This window comes from Haemaphysalis longicornis, unplaced genomic scaffold (genome assembly GCF_048455015.1).
Source record: "Haemaphysalis longicornis isolate Haplotype H1 unplaced genomic scaffold, Haemaphysalis longicornis Haplotype H1 scaffold_4, whole genome shotgun sequence".
NCBI classification, from domain to species: Eukaryota; Metazoa; Arthropoda; class Arachnida; order Ixodida; family Ixodidae; genus Haemaphysalis; species Haemaphysalis longicornis.
Genome location: NW_027526361.1, coordinates 73,693,564 through 73,712,584, shown reverse-complemented (window position 1 = coordinate 73,712,584; position 19,021 = coordinate 73,693,564). Strand labels below are relative to the sequence as shown.

Here is a 19,021-nt window from a genome sequence, read left to right as displayed (position 1 = left end):
TCTTCCAATTATCGGCTTACCGCCCTACCCTGTATAGTCGAAGAAACACTTAGCTTTCAGGCAGAACTCGGCGCAAGTGCCTGTGCCGGCTTCTTGCGTGTGCATGCGCTTCTATTTGTGTTTCTTCCTGTGTTCTTTTTTAAAGTTTATATGGCTTGTTAGGAAAGTAAAGGTCATCTCTCGATCCATCGCATATACGATCAGAAGTTAAAAAAACTTTACTGCAAAAAATAGGCTCTGTCCTCTTACAGATTCACGTAGATATGTGTACATGTCTTATGCGATCGTCTGGTTCGACAAGAGCTTTTTTTGACAGTATTGCCCACAAGTTCTCGGTTCATATTATACAATTTTCTCATAACATCAGGGTAATGCTATAATATGAGCATTATCAACATAACGCGTGCTTGTTGTTACGATAAAAACGCGACGATTGATGCAACTAGAAACCGCATTCTTTTTCCATGCCGGTATGTACCTCTCCCAGGGCACCGAAGTTCACTGCGGGGACCCCGTTTTGGTAGAATATCGGCGGTAGTAGCATGCCAGCCTGGATTGTAACGGTGTTCGTGAGGGAATAGTAGAAAGCATTCACACTGCTCGTAGGATAGTTGTCGAAAATAGGATCCGTGAAGATAAGCTTGGTCACCAGCGAATGCGCCTCCACGTAGGCATCGAAGAAGGTCGAGCCAATGACTGGGAACGCCGCTGCATTCGATAAGAAAGACAGGTCTAAATACACTATGCATGCTGCTCTTCAAACAGTAAAGTCAACTACAATAATCTAAATTGGCTATGAAGGCAATACACAAGTCTATTTTACTCGAAAGATTTGGTGTTTCATAGAGCCCTTAGCACTTGTACCACAAGAAACGATGATAAGCTAAACTTTCATTTCTCCCGCTAAATTGTGTGTTTTGTGACGTCAGGGAAGGGACCTAAAAATTACTACGATAGTGCTGCGAGCGCGGAAGGCGTATTTTGCGCCTTCTGCTCTCTTTACCTTCATAGGTGGCGCCACAATACCATTCATAGGCATCTCAGTGCTTGCTCGGTTTTTTACCGGATTTGTACCTGGCTAACTTTGTTATTGTTCATAGTAACAGTAACATATTAATATTGGGTATCCTGGACAAACAATGATCACGTAAGGGGCGACGTTGCTTATGCATTGTATGATTATGCAATGCATTTTATGCTTATGCAATGTTGCTTATGTATTGCGAGTGACCTTCAGACAGGCCGTACGCGCCTGACGTGCGCACAGCTTCGGCTAGCATACAGCCTGCCGTACGCACTGGTGCTTCAATGTTTACATGCTCGTTCGTAACTTCTATTGTTTACGCCGCCATTGCTACTGCGATAAAAAATATGCATTAAACTTAAGCGCGAATAGCTTGTTCTAGAAGCTTATATGCCTTGCTCAACTCGCTCTTGCTTTTGCTTTCCTGAGCCAATGGCACACCTTTTCATAATATGTCACAGGTTCTAGTGCGGGACAAATGGCCGTTCTTTTTTTCCTGATTACATAGCGTATTTGAGCGGAGTTCGCGTTAAAAGTGGTGTCATTGTTATTTTAATGAGGCAACCTTTCAAATGAACCGAACATGTATTTCTTCTGCATAGCCCGTTCAAGTATTTTGCTCAATTATGCACGGGGGGGGGGGGGGGGGGGGCATAGTAGAGGCGCGTACAAGATGCTCATAACACTCGTGTGTCGAAATGCTGTACAGCAGCTTATACTCTTTCATAGCGTGAGAGCGTTCATCACGCTTCTGATGATGATGATTGTTGGGTGTTTTTGGCGCAAGGCCAGCTAGGGCAAAGAGCGCCAAACAAAACTGGTCACCACAAAAAATGGGTGTTAAAATATGTAAGCCACACGAATGGTTAATTAAACGCAATGGTGATGGCTTGTGTATAGAGCGAGTTTTGATTACCGTACTTACCCGATTTTAACGCGCCCCCGATTCTAACGCGCACCCGATTTTCCTGGCAAAAGAACAAAAAAAACTTGCACCTCCGATTGTAACGCGCACGGAACTTTATAACCCAGACAAACGAATGCGGGAGAAATGGGCGATTCATTTCCCGAAGTAATCTCCCTCATCTCACTCCTCGTCGCTTTCCGCTGACCCCAACATCTCGTCCTCGGGGCCGCCAAGAATGTTCGCGATGCCACACTTCTGAAGGAATGTTCAACCATGGTCGATGGGATCGTGGCCCATGCTTCGCGCGCCCATCCCGCGAGCTTCTCCAAAGCCGCACGCTTCAGCTGACCGCTCGTTTTGAACGCGTGAGAGCCGCTGCTGCCATTGCTGTTATCAAGTGCGCAAGTGGAACGATTTGACGATTTCTGTGAACACCCATAGAAAACCATGGGCGCTTATGCTTCCTCCGTTCGAAAAATTGTTGCTAAACATGGAGGAAGTCTTCCTCCATGTTGCTAAAGGCTTTGGAGCCATCTTGAGATGGCGATGGCGATGGGTGGGACGAAATTTCCGCTGCTTCAGCAGTTTCGGTTTCGCATCCGATTCTAACACGCATGCGATTTTTCGGCCTATTTTTCCGGAAAAAAGGTGCGCGTTAGAATCGGGTAATTACGGTATGCATGATAGGAAATGAGGTTTAAAAACTTAAGATCTGACAAATACTTAAAAGCAAATTTCACAGAAACCATGGCATCATCACCCAAAAACAATGGGTGTAGCGGAATGTGTTGTCTGTAGAGTTTTTTGAAGTGTTTGTGTCGTGTGGTGTTGAGTGCCTCGCATGTGATTAGGATGTGAATTACGGATAGGCCCTCCCCACACTTGCTACACACGGGTCTTGGAGACCCAGTGAGCATGTGTGAGTGCGTCGCATGTGTGTGGTATATCCGTAACCTGGCCAAGGCGACTTCCGTGGGTCTGTTTCCTGTGTCCATGGTGTGTGACCCCAAGTGTGGTTTTATTAATAATAACTTGTTGTCTGTCTCGGTATTCCAGTCTGCTTGCCATGTAATGTGAAGGTGCTTTCTAATGTGTAGCTTGAGGTCAGTGTAGGGTACTGTTGGTATGTGCAGTGTATTTGTAAGTACAGCAGGAGCAGCCATCTGATCCGCGGTCTCATTACCGGCTATCCCATAGTGTCCAGGCGCCCAACACACAGTTTAAGGTTCGAGGCATACCCAGGAAGAATGGTCTTTAGGACGATATTTATGACAGTTTTTGGATTACTTTGTGGATGACAATGCTTGCACCACACTCAACGAGTCGGTATAAATAACAGACTTAGAGGCATTATGTTCAATTAGATGGCTTGCAACAAGAAAAATGGCATACGCGTCCGCCGTATAGATACTAGTGTTTATATTCTTGGTTCTACATACAGTAAAATTGTTACCGTGCGCAGCACATAACACGGTGGAGAATGTTTTGGATGCGTTGCTGTAAAATTCTGCCCAGTGATATTTATCCGGTAAAAACAAGAAGTGCCGCCGAACTCCGCTTCTTGGAACTCGATTTCTTTCCATTTTTACAAATGACACGTCGAAAAGCACACGGCGACCTAGCCATGGGTGTAAAAGCGTGCTACAGTACGTTTTACAGGTATCTGAAAGGGAAACAGCTAGTTCAGACACCTGCCCTTTGACTCTGAGTGAGAAAGGTGCAGAGATGGTTGGGAGATTGAAAAACAACTGGGATGTGGAGGCATCATTAAAAACAGGTTTAAAAGGATGGTTATCCATTGATGGAACTTTAAAAGCGTATAAGATGTCAACATAGGTTCGCTGGTGCGATAAGCATCATTTGTCACACTCTGGATAAAGACTCTGGTCAGGGCGAGTACGGAATGCTCCACACGAAAGGCGAAGTCCCATGTGCAGTACTGGGCCGAGCTTTCTGAGTGTTGTTTTTGTTGCGGTCCCATAGACCAGACTCCCATAGCGCAAGCAGGATCCCAGCAAACTGGAAAAAACGCACAAAAGTTGTTTTTCCACACCATGGGACTGGTGTGAGAGGGTTTTAATAATGTTCATTGTTCTCGGGCATTTATGTTTGAGATGTTTGATGTGGGGAATGAATGTGTTTTTTATCGAGAACTACACCTCAAACATATGTTCCGTTTTTACGGGAATCGAGTTTCCTTAAGGGTTAATGTCAGGATCCGCGTGGATCCTGAGCCTCTTTGAAAATAGGACGCAGGTACTTTTTGTAGGATTCAGTTTAAATCCATTTTGATCTGCCGAGCGAGCCAGTTTATTCACGGCAAACTGGACTTGGCGTTCGCAAATGGACAGATTACAGGATTTGAAAGATATCTGCACATCGTCTACATGCATAGAGTAAGAGGTTGTCCGAGGCAGTGCTACGCCTAGCGAGTTCATCTTCACAATAAACAATGTCCAGCTCAATACTCCACCCTGAGGCACACCATTTTCTTGTGCATGAACTGTGGAAAGCGCAGAACCTACCCTTACCCGGAATGTTCTGTTGACAAGCGGCTTTCAAGAGTTTTGAGTATGTTGCCGAATATTCCAAAAGATTTCAAGTCAATGAGAATGCCATATCGCTATGCCGTGTCATGCTTTTTCCATGTCAAAAATATGGTCATTCATTATTGTTTGTGAACAAAGGCATGTTTTATATGACTCTAAGGTCACAAGTTGATCATTCGTGGATCCGCCAACGATGAAGCTTGCCTGGCAGCTCTAGAGAAGGCCATTGTACTCCAAACAGAACATTATCGTTCTATTAATCATCATCTCAAGAAGCTTGCCCAGGCAGCTTGTCGATGGGACGATAACTTGCGGGCCACGTGGAATCCTTTCCCTCTAAGAAAGGCAACCACTATCGCTTCCCTGCAAGACATGGGAAGGCGCCCCGAAAGCCATATCTTCTATAAGTGGAGAAGTGTTTCAAGTGTGTCTGCTTGTATGTGTTGCACCATGGTGTATGTAATGTCTGCACACGCAGCTGAAGGCTTACATTGGCTCAGGGCAGCCCTTAACTCATGAAGTGTAAATTCACATTTGTAAGCAGATTTTGATTGTCTTTGTCATGTAAGGGCTTCTTTTCTGCAGATGTTTTGTGTTTCGTGAGAGTATTTGTGTAGTGTGCAGAACTGGAGACGTGTTGGAAGTGTTGTCGAGTGCGTTAGCCTGGTCTTCGAGTGTGCCCCCTGTTGTGCTGACAAGGGGTAGGCTGTGTGTCTGTTATCCGTTAAGTTTGCGTATTCGTGCCCATACCATTTGTGTGTCTGTATATGAGTTTATGGATGTGAAGAACGCGAGCCAACTCTGCCTTTTCGTGTCACGGTGCAGATGCTTCCCAAGTGCTTTTGCCTGTTTAAATTAGATGAGGTTCTGCGACGTGGGGTACCGACGGAGAATACCCCACGCCTTGTTCTGGTCCTCTCGTACCCGCCTACGGTCCTCATACCACCCCGGCCTCCACTGGTTGCGCGGGGCACCGGAGGCGTGGGGAATGGACCTTTCGGCGGCATTGACGATGTGTGCGCCGTGATGAGTTTGGCAGCTTCCTCCGCGTGTGGGTGTTTTATGGATGTGTGGTGTAGTTTAGATGTTTCTGTGAATGTACTCTAGTTTGCTTTTGATTTATTAAACCTGCTGTGGGAAGATAGACTGCTTAGGCCTTTACGTATATACGCTATTGAAGTGGGGAAGGGATCACTACCTAATGGGTCCATGCCAACACTGCACTCAAGACATAGAAAGAGAACTGCAGAACCAATAGCCAAGTAAGGATGTGAGTATGTATTGTGTTGTATGTTATGGTATGTAGGCTGCTTTTTGTTTAAAAGGCGTGTTTTAGACGATGTTAGAAGCTTCTCTATCTGGCTACCTCGGGCATCCGTGTGGGAGGAGTCCCAAAAAGAGCTGTGCGCATTGAGGTCCCCTATGAGGATGCATGGTTCGGGTAGCTGGTCAACCAGTGCCTCGAAATCAGATCTCCGAAGTGCAGAATCCGGAGGGATGTAAATACAACATACCGTTATGAACCTACTAAATATAATCGTACGGCTTGCTACAGCCTCAAGGACAGTGTTTAAAGAGAGAGGGTGCATGCTAATGATCTTCGGGCGACAACGGCCACACTGCCCAAATAGTGTGCGCACCCAATCCTGTCCTTTCTGAATATCATATACCTATTTAAGAAATTTATTTGCTTGGAATTGAGGTGAGTTTCTTGGAGACACATGATATACTTCGCTGATTGTCATGCAGCAGCTCATACACATCGTCAAGATTTTTGAGGTGGCCTCTGCCGTTCAATTGAATGATGTTTTCCGTTCCCCATCACATTTCTAACGCAGAGTATCTCTCAGTGAAACACTTTGCAGTGCGGCACAATCATGCACAAACGAAGAAAAAACACTTTCCCTAACGCAGTTGGTTTTTTGCAGGGATAAGCAGTCTACTTCCTTTGACTATTCCTAGCTCCTAAGTTTCCCGCATTGTACTACGATTTGCATCGATTATACTTCGAGGTTCACATTTCGGCATCACATAAGGATCTCTTGTTCACTCGTTCGCTTCTATTTCTCATCTTTAGGTTGTTTCAGTCAGCAAATACAACGCGTTCAATGCAATGACCATTCTGACAATCAATGCTGAAGGTTTTCACTGTGTGTTTTTCTTACGGCTTTTCTTATATACCGTTCCCAGGGCACGTTGGTATTAAGTATAACCGTGAGACATTCAAAGGTGTATTTATGTTATCAGTTATAATCTTGATAACTTTCTAAGTAATTCCCTGCTGGGACAAAATATAGGGTACTTGTTTTTGTCGTTATTAGACGTTAACTTGTTATCAAGAACTCATTGGAAATATTTCTTTCTGTGTTTGCTTTTCATTGTAATTCAAAAGCATTTTAGACTGTGCATATTACGGACGTATTGTATGCATACACAATTTCGGAAGGGTCTATAACATGCGACCTAATAAGAGATTTGTGGCACACCCGGTGTTTATACATAGCGGTCTGGATATAGTATTGTTCACTCTGAGCTCCGGCTGTCGGTTTTAACCTAGCGAGAAACCAAATAGTCGACATCCTTATGTAGGCCATAGTGATTTAATTTCGGCGAAAGAATGAAACCATTTATCGTACCCAACGCTTTTCGTAAGTGTAACAGTACAGCTTCGCTATCTGGTTCTTTAAGGCCGAATTGACGAATTCAGGCAGTGGAAACGACATGGATGACGTAAAGTCCATAGACCAGAACCCATGTTTTTGAGGACACAGTACCTTGGACTTGTGTAAATTTAGTATCACGATTAACCTGCCGCTTTTCAAAAATGTTATTTACAACGGTAACAAGACATACCGGTGCGTCGCTAGATGTTTCAGAATGATCGCTGTGTTTTATAAACGTTAGTGTCCCAATTTTTAGGAAGCATGGATAAATGACGTCTTGTATAGAATGACTAAAAATGTTTTGTCTGATGATGCTTAAAATATCTAATTTTTTCTTAAATAGTCGGGCTGTGATGTTTTGAAATAAACTATACGCGTAAATTAGAAGTTTTTGGATTAGAAATGACCTCTGTAGCTTCACCCTGATATACCGCAAACGTGTTGACAGCTGTTCTTGATGCGGGGTACCTGTCTATGGAACGCGAAATTTTTTCTGCAAGGCATTATCCAATACCATAAAAGAAGGTGTTAAACGATTCCTCAGTGGTTTTAGACGATATCATGAAAAACGCATTGTGATAAACGCCAGTAACTTCGTTTACGATACCTGATATTCTTGTTATAGCGCCAGATGCTGCTTGAATGCGGCGTGAGTTGTACTGTTTCTTGAAGGAGTAGTGTAGTCCTAATAAAAGCAACGCGTTTGGTCTGGCATCGTTTTTACTGCCCAAATAATAATTGTTTTTTTAGTTTCTATTTTTTTGTAGGAGCAGTTATTTTTTAATACTCGCAAAATCTATGTATTCGTCTATTGGCAGGGCGGTAAGGCGCAGGTATCACGTGATATCACCTGATATCAAGGCGCAGGTTTTACGTGACTGCACTAGTTAGGATGCACTACGCGCCCACATCCAGCCTCGACAATCAACTAGTTGAACGCTTCTCTGAAGATGTGGAATTGGCAATGGCTAAGGTAAAAGCACAGTATACCGTAGTTATGGGTGACTAAGGAATACTACAATGCTACACTAGGCAAGAATCAGGCTGAAGACAAGGCAGTCGCAAACTGTGGTCTCGGTTGTAGGAATAGCAGGGGGGATCTACTAGTCGAGTTCACAGAACGGAATAACCTACGCATCATGCGAGAGAGCCGGAAGTGGACCTGGAGGAGCCCGAATGGGGAGCATAAAAACGAAATAGACTTCATAATATGCGATAACCCTGTCGTCGTGCAGGATGTGGAAGTGCTCGGAAGATAAGGTATAGTGACCACCGCATGATAAGATTTCAAATTGCGCTAGATTTGAGGAGGGTCTGTAACAGGCTAGTACAAAAGCGGATCAATGAGCTAACAGTAAGACGTAAAGCAGAATAATTCAGGATCGCCCTGCAACAGCGATATTCAGCTCTTACCCAGGAAGCAGAGTTTACGACACAGGAAGCCATCGACAATCTTACACGGATTGTCACGGAGTGTACAGTAGAATTCCGGAGCACAACGGCTAGACAAGATAGACGTAAACGTTCCCAGGAGACGAAAGATCTAATTAGGAAATGGCAAACTAGGACAATCGCCACCCCAGATGACAGAATAGAACTAGCGGAGCTTTCGAAGTTAATCAATAAGCAAAAGACAGCTGACATACGGCAGTATAACATGGAGAGGGTCGAGTAGGCTGTTAAGAACAGAGGCAGCCTGAAAGCAGTGAAGCGGCGTCTTGGCGTGGGGAAAAATCAGATGTATGCCCTTAAAGACAAGCAAGGCAATGTTGTCACAAACAGGGATACAATAGTCATAGTAGCCGAGGAATTCTATAGAGCCCTGTACAGAAACCGGGACATCCAGGATAATGCAGGTCAAGAAAGTAGTTCAGAGGAGATAGACATCCCACCAGTAACGACAGAAGAAGTAAGGAAGGCTTTGAAAGAAATGAAAAAGGGAAACGCACCTTGTGAGGCTCAGATAACAGCCATCTCTAAGGATGGCGGGGAAAGTGTACTTGAAAAATTTGCAAACCTGTATATGCAATGCCTAATGACCGCGAGTGCACCACAATCTTGGAAGAGCGCGGATATCGTTCTATTCAAAAAGAAAGGTGACATGAAGGACTTGAAAAATTACAGGCCGATCAGCTTACTGTCAGTCGTCTGAAAGGTACTTACCAAGGTAATCGCTAACAGAATTTCTGCCACCTTATATTTCAGTACCCAAAAGAAGAAGCAAGGTTCCGTGAAGGCTATTCAACAATGGACCATATTCACACCATCAACCAGGGGATAGAGAAGTGCGCTGAGTAAACTCAATTCCTATATATAGCCTTCATAGATTATGAGAAAGCATTTGACTGGGTCGAAACCTCAGCAGACATTCAGGCATTACGGAACCAAGGAGTAGATGAGTATTATGTAAGAATACTAGAGGATATTTACAATGGGTTCACAGCTCCCATCATCCACCTATAAGGAAGGGCGTCAGACAAGGAGACACAATCTCTCCAATGTTATTCACAGCGTGTTTACAAGAAGTATTCAGATCATTGGATTGGGAACAGGGGGGAGTAAGGCTTAACAGAGAATACCTCAGTAACCTCAGATTTGCTGATGACGTTGGCTTGCTAAGAAACTCGGGGGACCAATTGCACAGCATACTTTCCGCACTGGACAAACAATGTAGAACCGTGGGCCTGAAAATTAATATGCAGAATACTAAAGTAATGAACCCTAATCTCGGGACAGGGCAGCGGTTTGAGATAGGTGGCGAGGCAGTGGAAATGTTAAGCTAATATATCTACTTAGGCCAAGATGTGATCCCGGATCTCAACCGTGAGGCAGAGATAATTAGAAGGATAAGAATGGGGTGAATTGCATACGGGGTGGGATCCTCAAATAATGAATGGCAGCCTACCATTGTCCCTGAAAAAGAAAGTCTAAGACAGCTGCATCTTACCGGTACTCACCTACGGGGCGGAAACTTGGAGGCTCACTAAGAGGGTTCAACTGAAATTGAGGACGACTCAGCGAGCAATGGAAGGGAAGATCATAGGCGTAACATAAAGGGACAGGAAGAGAGCAGAGTGGATCAGGGAGAAAACGCGTGTTAAGGACATATTAGCAGAAATTAAGAAGAAATGGACGTGGGCAGGGCATGTAATGCGAAGGCAAGATAACCGTTGGTCATTGAGGGTAACAGAATGGATCCCTAGAGAATGCAAGCATTGCAGGGGGCGGCAGAAAGTTAGATGGGCAGATGAGATCACGACGTTGGCGGAGATAAATTGGTCGCAGTTAGTGCAGGACCGGGGCAATTGGAGATTAATTGGAGGGGCCTTTGCCCTGCAGTGGGCGTAGAGAGGCTGGTGATGATGATGACTAGTTAGGCACGTTTATAAGAATTGATGATGATGATGATGATGATGATGACTAGTTAGGTACGTTTATAAGAATTGCTATCAGCTTCGATATTTGAGGTGTAACATTATTGTCATCAATACTGGGGTAACTCATTGACAAAAGCCTCTGACTGAGCATCGTGTAATCTGCCTTGGTACTACGTCTGAAAGGTACAATAAAGATTGGAAGATGACCCGGAATGCGTTAACTAAACACTGCAGTGTTTATGTGGCAATTTATATGTGTTAATGCGTGGTATACATTGAGTAACAAAGGTAATTGTTACACGGGTGGGACCCTGCTAGATCATCTCGGAAGGAGAGTAACTGCAACAAACGCTCCTATTAAACAATACATTTGTAGCCTGCTATATCCATTGACGTGACCATACCCTCAACGCAAAGCAGATCAAGTTTTACAATTCTCAGCCTTCGCAATAATTTATTCTCTCACACAGTTGTTCAGTGACACGCCATGTCTTCCGAAATTGCAACTGCTATAGATGCCGTTACATAAAACCTTTTTATCTGTGTGTGCCTCTTCGCAGGTTCCGGTTTTATTACTTGTGTATGTGCGCAAGACCTCTTTATATTTGAGTTGCATTATAAAGCGCATTGTGCTCATTGTAGTTCATTGCAGTTGTTAATAGCTGTGTACCCCTACCCTACATGATACTCTTCCAGTTTTTATTTACAGGGGCTGTTTGAATTCATGAATTGACAAATACATGCATAAATAAAAAAATACCTGAACCGTTGAACTAAATAAATTAATACCGGCTAAGGCCTTATCGCTTCTGCTACAGAAGCTTTGCACATGCCCTACTATCACTGTGTGGATCAAGGAATTTACCCTGTCATCCGGCATTTCTCCATATCTTGGTAGCACAGTGTACCTTCAACACCCCATCCGTTCTGAACTCGCTTAGTCTTATGACAACCCCATTAAGGATTTAAAGCTCGTCTAGTAGCATGTCTAAGGTACCCGCCCTACTGAAAGTGGAGAAAGAAAGAAAAATTGACCATATTTTGACCTGAATTTTACTATCTCTAGCGCAGGAGTCGCCACCCACTACTCACAGAAGAACGCTTCGATGGCTCCAGGAACACGAAAGTACGGCGGGTAGACAACGACAACTCCCATGTTTGCCACCTTATCCATCGCCTGGCTTCGCATGTCTCCCTGCATCCAAACCGTCCCATTTTCGAGCTTGGTTTTTAGCTGATCGAGCACTAGCTTTGCCATTCCCGTGGCCTTCTGTAGCGCCGATTCAGGAGCGTCTGCGAGGACAGCAAAAAACGGTCAATCCAATCACAGGCACAAAGTGACTAATGGTACATGCTGGAGAGAAGTCTAAATAAAGGGATAACGTTACTAGGCTTCTTTAGATTTAACGCGATAGCGTCTGCTACTACTCGCTAGTAAAATGCACATGAAAAGTAAAACTGAACTTTCCTTCTCAGTTACTAGGAAGGTAACATAGGGTTCCGGCTACATTTAAGCAATAATTATATATCTTCAGTACTGTAGCAATCACGAATTTCATAGGCAGGTACCCATTCCGCTCAGCAAGTACAAACTCTATATCACTTATAAAGCACCTCGATCAGAAAGTAATGCATTACCGATATTATCAATTACGTATAAAGACGTATTGAGAACAGTCGCATGAAATTGGAGACTTTGTGCGCATATAAAATTGATAGAGCACAGTGCTGTAGAGGTGTAGCTTAGACTCGCTGAGTTGTAAGGTTTCCTTTGCCGACATTTAGGTGCTTTCTTCCTTGCTTTGTTTCTTTGTATGAGCAAATATTGTTGCAAAAAAATATACTGTCAAGGACAGCCTGAGATGAAAAAACGAAGCGCTGGCCTTGAGATTCTTCAGTAACTGGGCAGTAAAATAAGATGCAAAAAAATTAACCTGCGAAAATGTATTCCTTCGGGTATGGAAAGCATTAATTATCGCTCATCTTTTTGGCGCACTTAACAAGGTATCTCGGTCGTGGTTCGGGATTTTTAGCTCAGAGTGCTCATGAATAACATTCATTGTCTTTCTTCACACTTCTCTGTGCGTTCCATGCTGCAGGATACAATGAAGACTGTGTGTACACGTACACTTGTCCAAAAAGAGTTTCAGAACGCCCGGCTCCATCACCCCGCTCACGGTTTTGAAGCAAAGCTCTTCAATTTTTGGCGCGTAGAACAAGGTCATGAGACGGCCGCTGGCAAAATGCATGAGCCGTCGCAGAAGACTCCATCCCATGAGGAGGCGAGAGTCCTTAGGACCGATGCCATTGCTGTCAATCATGTGCTCCATCAGGAGTGGGGCATAGTCCGAGAAGCGCACTCGGTGCGACGCACTGTAGTTTACGTACTTCAAGATAATCCGCTTCCAGTCGTCTGAGAAAAAGAGGAAGCAAGCTAGAATCAGATTGCATCAGAGATATGCAGGGTTCTGAAATTTAGGAATTTAAGATTTCGATGCACTTTACGCCGGCTGTGAAGTCCACACCAAAAACAATACAAATGGGCGACGTGGTAGGGCTCCTAAATTCACGAATAAGGCTTCGAAGCAACTGAAGATGATGGTTTGTATATTGGGTTGGCTACCCAATCAACTAAGCCAGAACTAATATTTTCTGTTTCTCGTAAGCCCTAATTATTTGTGAATTTCGTGAAGATCAAGAAATAGAAAATCCCTCGACCCTGCGGGTCGAGGGATCGTAATCAGGCGCCGGATAGTATTTTTTTTTCTATAGTGTAGGGGGAGGGGTGCCGACTACGACTACGGACGTCAACGCGGGTGACATCGTGAGTTACTGAAATGCTCTGCATTTAAAAAAATACTATCCGGCGCCTGGTTGCGATCCCTCGACCCTGCGGGCGGAACGCAATGTACATGGTGCTCTACCCACTGCGCCACAAAGCCGACACAGAATGGAAGGCTACGAACGCGCCTTATGTGCTTGACTCATTCAAACTGCGTCAAGAAGCTGCTGATACAACGCATTCACTACCACCAAACAACAAAAAAAGTGGCAGTGCAACGCCAGCATGCGCGGGAGGGAAAACAAGCACAAAAAGAACAGAACTCCAGCTGCCGCAGTTTCAGGCAGGGGGCGCGCCAGCACTGCGAAGGCGGGAAATTTGAAATGCGTCGGGTGGTAGCAGTGAGCGGATAACGGCGCTACAGCCCATTATGGCGAATCAGTGCTCTGCATTTTCGACAGTTTTCACGTAGAGTGGAACGGCTGTAACTTTTTTTCTCCACCGTTTTCTCCCTGCCCTCGCTCGCTGTGCTAGGCCACCATGCCGGGGATGGGGCCGTTGTCGTCGCCGTCGCCACTGCAAAACCACAGTACTGGCCGCCAAAGTGCTTGCGCAATAGAAATTTGGCTGGCGAGTACGATACTCTCTACTGTGATAGTTGTGCGCAGTAGCATTACCATGAGGCAGCACTCACTCGCGAGTTCTCTCGACCGCAGCGATGATGAACCTCTGCGCCGGCGGCGCGAAGTGTGTCTTAAGTGAACTCGCACCATAGTCGCCCGCACACCCCCTTCACGTTTTCGCCAAGTGTCGTGCCGTCAAGCGCCTCGTGCGGGCACAGCATGCTGCCCCCTCCTCTCCGCCACGGCACATTTTCGGAGGGCGCTGGCTCGCGCCGCCACGGTCGCCCTGCCCTCCAAATTTCGCGACACTTTCCTCCTTTGCTTTCTTTCATCGTTCGCTTTTTCTTTCACTCTTTCGTCCAGCCATCGTTCGCTGGGTCCCGACGACGGCGACGGGGGTCAGACCACGAACGGCCGACAAAGGGATACGCTCTAAAAAATCGCAGGCAAAGATGGACTCGGGGAGCACAGGACAGGAGCGGTTGTAGGTTAATGGGATAGGCCTTCTTCGTGGAGCGGACCTAAATGGGCTGCTGCTGCTGAAGATGAGGACTTGGGTTCATATTAGTAGAATGTTATTGCTTGTGCGATCTCACGGACAGTGAGTTTCGCCGCAGGCCTTACGTGTATCTCATTCATTCATTGGAAATTAGACTGCTAATGTTCCTGGGTAAATAAATATTGAAATATCTTTCCAAAAACCCAGGGCTCTACATGGCAGTGCACGCTGAAATTTTTATTTTGAAAGACGAATGTTATCCTACCTAATGAAATTTACTGGAGCGAAATTGTGCTCCGAAATCTATACATATAAAGGGAAGTGTCCGACTGAGTGACCGACGGATTGACTCCTCAACGCCCAGCCAAAGCTGGTAGAACTAGAGACTTGAAATTTCGCGAGTGCATTTGCGTAATAGCTTAGGTGCTCGCTAAAGCGGAATTTTCTGATATTGCACTCGTAAACGAGGAAAAGGGCCAAATTGTGTTTTCGTAAACTCATAATTATCTCGGTCACCCGTTTACATATTGAAGCGCTTTTTGGTGATATGTATAGCCTTTAAGAATATCTGAAAAGTAGTTTTAGGAATTCGTTCTAACCAACACGATCGAGGTGATTTCAAAATTTTGGAATAAAATGGGGGTTCCTAAAGATTCTCCAATAAATCTTTCACTGCTTCATTCATTCAATTGATTTTTGCTAACACATGTCACTCAATAAAACGCCTAAAACCGAGTTTAAGGATTTCGCCCTGTGACGCTGGTTCTTTACAATCAATACCCCTAAAGAGCCGAAAAGGCCTAAAAGGTGATGTCCACGCCTAGCCAAGCGGCTGGTTCAAATGACTTCACATTTCATGAGCACATTTTGATTACGGTGATGCTGCTCAATATTGCGGAAAACTTCAAAAATTACGCCAACGAGAGATTAAAAAGAGGTGAAAAAAATTTTCATATAATAATTTTTTTCTGGCTCGCCGTGTGAGATATTGTACTGGCATTGTGATATAGGTAACCTACTCAGGTATCTACCCACTGTTCTAGAACAATTTTTTATGACACCAACCTAATAGAACCAATCAGGATTTCGGGAAAACGGTGTGTTTTTACACATTCATCAAAATCACACAGCTTGTTGATATATCCTTTTCTTTTTGGGAGGCTCGCTCGTGTGTCGCTCGCTAGTTAGAAGGCGCTACACCGAGCTCTGCAATCTATGCTCATCGCTCCAGGCCACCGACTCTGGGACCTGAACCACCCGGTCTACTCTATTCGGCAAGTCTCCAGGATCATTCTCATCGATCATTTGTCGCATTTGACCGCATACACGTTGGGAACCACGTCTCCGAAGGCGTAGTCATGCCTGGGACTCGCCAAGCCAAACCAAGGAGTTCGAATTCGGTGCCATGGCAACGGCGCGATCGACGCTGTCGCCACGTGCCGCCGATGCATCTTCAGCTGAAGCACGCGCTCTCACCACCGAAGAAACCCCTCGTGCCACCAAAGAAGCTCAACTTCGGTGCATCGGCACGCCCACGCAAGGAGCAAGCTCGCCCAGCCACAGCTTGCCTCAAGACAGCCTGCCGTTAACAACGACATTCGTGCCACCTGAGGTACGCCACCAAGTGACGCGACACCGCCGAACCATCGCCATCCACTGTGCACGCTGCCTAGAGCCGGGTGCAGAGTTTACATGTCTGGGGTTGAGATCAGAAAGAATGCGTCCCTATCGGTGACCTTGAGCTGTTTGCCTGCAGCTTTAGAGGGACCGTGCTTAAGGGTTTTAGCCGGGATAAAGTTCTCACTGGCTAAATATATCGCAGATTTATTCATGTGGCATCGCGGGTGTTTTTGCTGAAGGTGAGGTCCGGTGTGGTGATTGTGTTGGCACACATACCCTGTGTGGGGCGGAAAACGGGGTCTGTTACGAGGGCAAGCTGGAGTTGTTGGGCGTACTGCCCAAGCTGCCTTCCTTGCCCTAGGCCCTTTTTGTAACCCCAAGAATGGCGAGCCAAATTAAAGTTGCCTACGATAACTAGTCCGTTTTCTGTGCTGTGTTAACTGCTTTGCGAAAAAGGGTCACCAAGCGTTGTTTTCGACGGGAAGTACTGTAGACGTTCAGTATAAAAAAGTGACTTTCTCCGCGCTTCCTCAGCGAAATAATTTCAGTGAGAACATGGTGCTGTCGGAATATCGATGTCGCGCCGTATGGCCCGGACATTATGCTTCACGGTAATTGGAACTGGCCATTTTGACGTCAGGTGAGGTGTCTTTGTAGTATGATTTGTATCCTGGTATTTTGGCTTCGCCTCCCTATGCTTGAAGAAAAATGACGTCCGGTGGCTATTGGATGGTAAGGGTATCGAGTAAGTGGCGCAGGTTTCCTGGCTGCCGTTAAAACCCGCCATTTTCCCCTGTAGCGCCACCATCATCATCTTCACCAGCGGCACGATCATCATCAGCTGGGTGGCCAGCGGGGCACGGAGGACACGCAGCACTCAACACTCAGCACCCGGCACACCTCGGGAACGGCACCTTAGTTCTACGCGCCTCGTCGTGTCCATGGCGCAGCCAACGCAACCCTAATAAACGTGGGCTCGGCCGCTCCGCCTCACCGGCCGCCTCCAATTTGGTGACCCGGCAAGCGGCTTCGCCATAGCTTCTCAACGCTGCTTCCCCAGACACAACGCGGACGACGGCACGCGAAGAACGTTCCCCGCCCTACCCGACCTTCCCTTGCTGATTCCGTTTGACGCCATCTCAAACCACGCTGCATGGTTCGTCATCTTGGAGAGCCATTTTTATGTAAATGACATCTGCTCCCCGGAAATCAGGCACCACGTCACACTACAGCAGCTACCTGCTGACCTCATTGAGCAGATCCAGCTGCCGACCCCAGGACCCGGTGCGTATGACGACTTGAAGGCCGCTGTCCTAAACCAGCACGGTATAGCAACGGCTTTGTCCACACCACCACGCCTTCCAACGGCATCCGTGGATTACACGTCGCCGGCAGCTCCACCCTCGCCTGACCAACAAGCGCGAACCCCGACTACGACTTGCGGCGCTTCCGAGTTGGCGTTTCACTTAGCCAACTCGAAGCCACACCATGGCGCAGACCCACACGTTGTGGCGTCGGCTGCAGAAACCCACCCAGGTGTCGACTGTTTTGCCGCTAACAACTGGGAAACTTCACCGCCTTCGCCGCACGGCACGGGTGAGAAGGTTCTTTCAGACCCTTTTCCTCCCCGCACACGCGAGACCTCATCCCCGTCACCGGTGGAACAGCTTCCAGCAGTAAACAGCTCGAGATCCTCGGATGTGCAACTGACACTCGAAGCTGGTCAGACTGCCCCCGACAATCCTGACACCCTGGCTATGATGAAGACACCGGATAAACAATTGCGGGACAAACGTGCCAACAAACGTCGCCGAAAGAACATCCTGTTCCTATGCAGTCAGACGCGCCATGAAATGGTCACCCCACCTCGACCGATTTCCTGCTACAGGAGCGTATTCGGTTTACGGTGTCCCAGGCGCGCTGCTCTCCGACACTGGATGAAACCAGCGCGAGTGCACTGCACGTCAGGAACCCGACACACCGGTGGTTCGAGAGACGCTTGTCGTTGGCGCCCTCCGCTGTTCCGTATCTCACGGCGCGTGCGCAAGTTGCGCAGACAGCGACACATCCCCAGAGCTCACACCACAGCACAATCAAGCCACTCCGGTCGCCATTCTGCCGCACCACGCTTCACCTTGTTGCTGTCCATCCAGTTACGCCTGCCGTTCGCGCCACCATCAATTGCAGCAGCCGCTTCGCACCCCGCAATGAGTCCGCGGCCGCACTCCCAGCCTCGCCCACCAGAGGTTTCCCCACATCCCGGACGCTACCTCGCCGACGACCAGGACCGTGCCGTTAGCCAACCAACTTGACCACTGACTGCCCAAGGACTCTTCCTGACTACGGACAAATTGTACATACCTGTACATAGTGCATAGTGTATTTTCCTGCATTGTTATTTACATTTCTCACTTTACCGCGCTTCACGCTAGGAAGGGAGCCCTGTAGCGCCACCATCATCATCTTCACCAGCGGCACGATCATCATCAGCAGGGTGGCCAGCGGGGCACGGAGGACACGGAGCACTCAACACTCGGCACCCGGCACACCTCGGGAACAGCACCCTAGTTCTACGCGCCTCGTCGTGTCCATGGCGCAGCCAACGCAACCCTAATAAACGTGGGCTCGGCCGCTCGGCCTCACCGGCCGCCTACACCCCCTTTTCAGATAACGTACGATTGGGCATTACTAGTACGGAGCATGCTGTCCGTTGTAGGTATCCGTGGTTCTGACACTGCCCGTCGCGTGACGTCTCGAATAAGGTTTTATTTATGCTGCCTCGTATCAGACCTTCTTGCTCTAGGGGTGCTGAGCTTTGAAAGGTGAAAACCCGTACGCCTGTCATATTTGCAGCTTTGATGAGTCTGCGAAGCTAGACAGCAGGCCTTTTTTCTCTAAGCTCGCTTCCATCATGCCCCTGGGCTCTGGTAGTAGTTTCTTTCAGTGCGAAACCCGTTAGGGGATGGGGCTGTTGGCG

At 46.8% G+C, this 19,021-nt stretch overlaps 1 protein-coding gene across 1 annotated transcript in view; it reads right to left on the bottom strand.

The window, feature by feature from the left end:
* The window catches only part of LOC144179792 (neprilysin-1-like), a 62,888-nt gene that overhangs the window by 14,802 nt on the left and 29,065 nt on the right, over nucleotides 1–19,021 (bottom strand). Inside the window, exons 3-5 of the mRNA XM_077708228.1 lie at nucleotides 12,649–12,933; nucleotides 11,613–11,813; nucleotides 479–708 (exon numbers count right to left, since the gene is read on the bottom strand). Of these exons, the coding sequence (XP_077564354.1) occupies nucleotides 479–708; nucleotides 11,613–11,813; nucleotides 12,649–12,933 (716 nt within the window). The remainder of the gene's footprint in view (nucleotides 1–478; nucleotides 709–11,612; nucleotides 11,814–12,648; nucleotides 12,934–19,021) is intronic.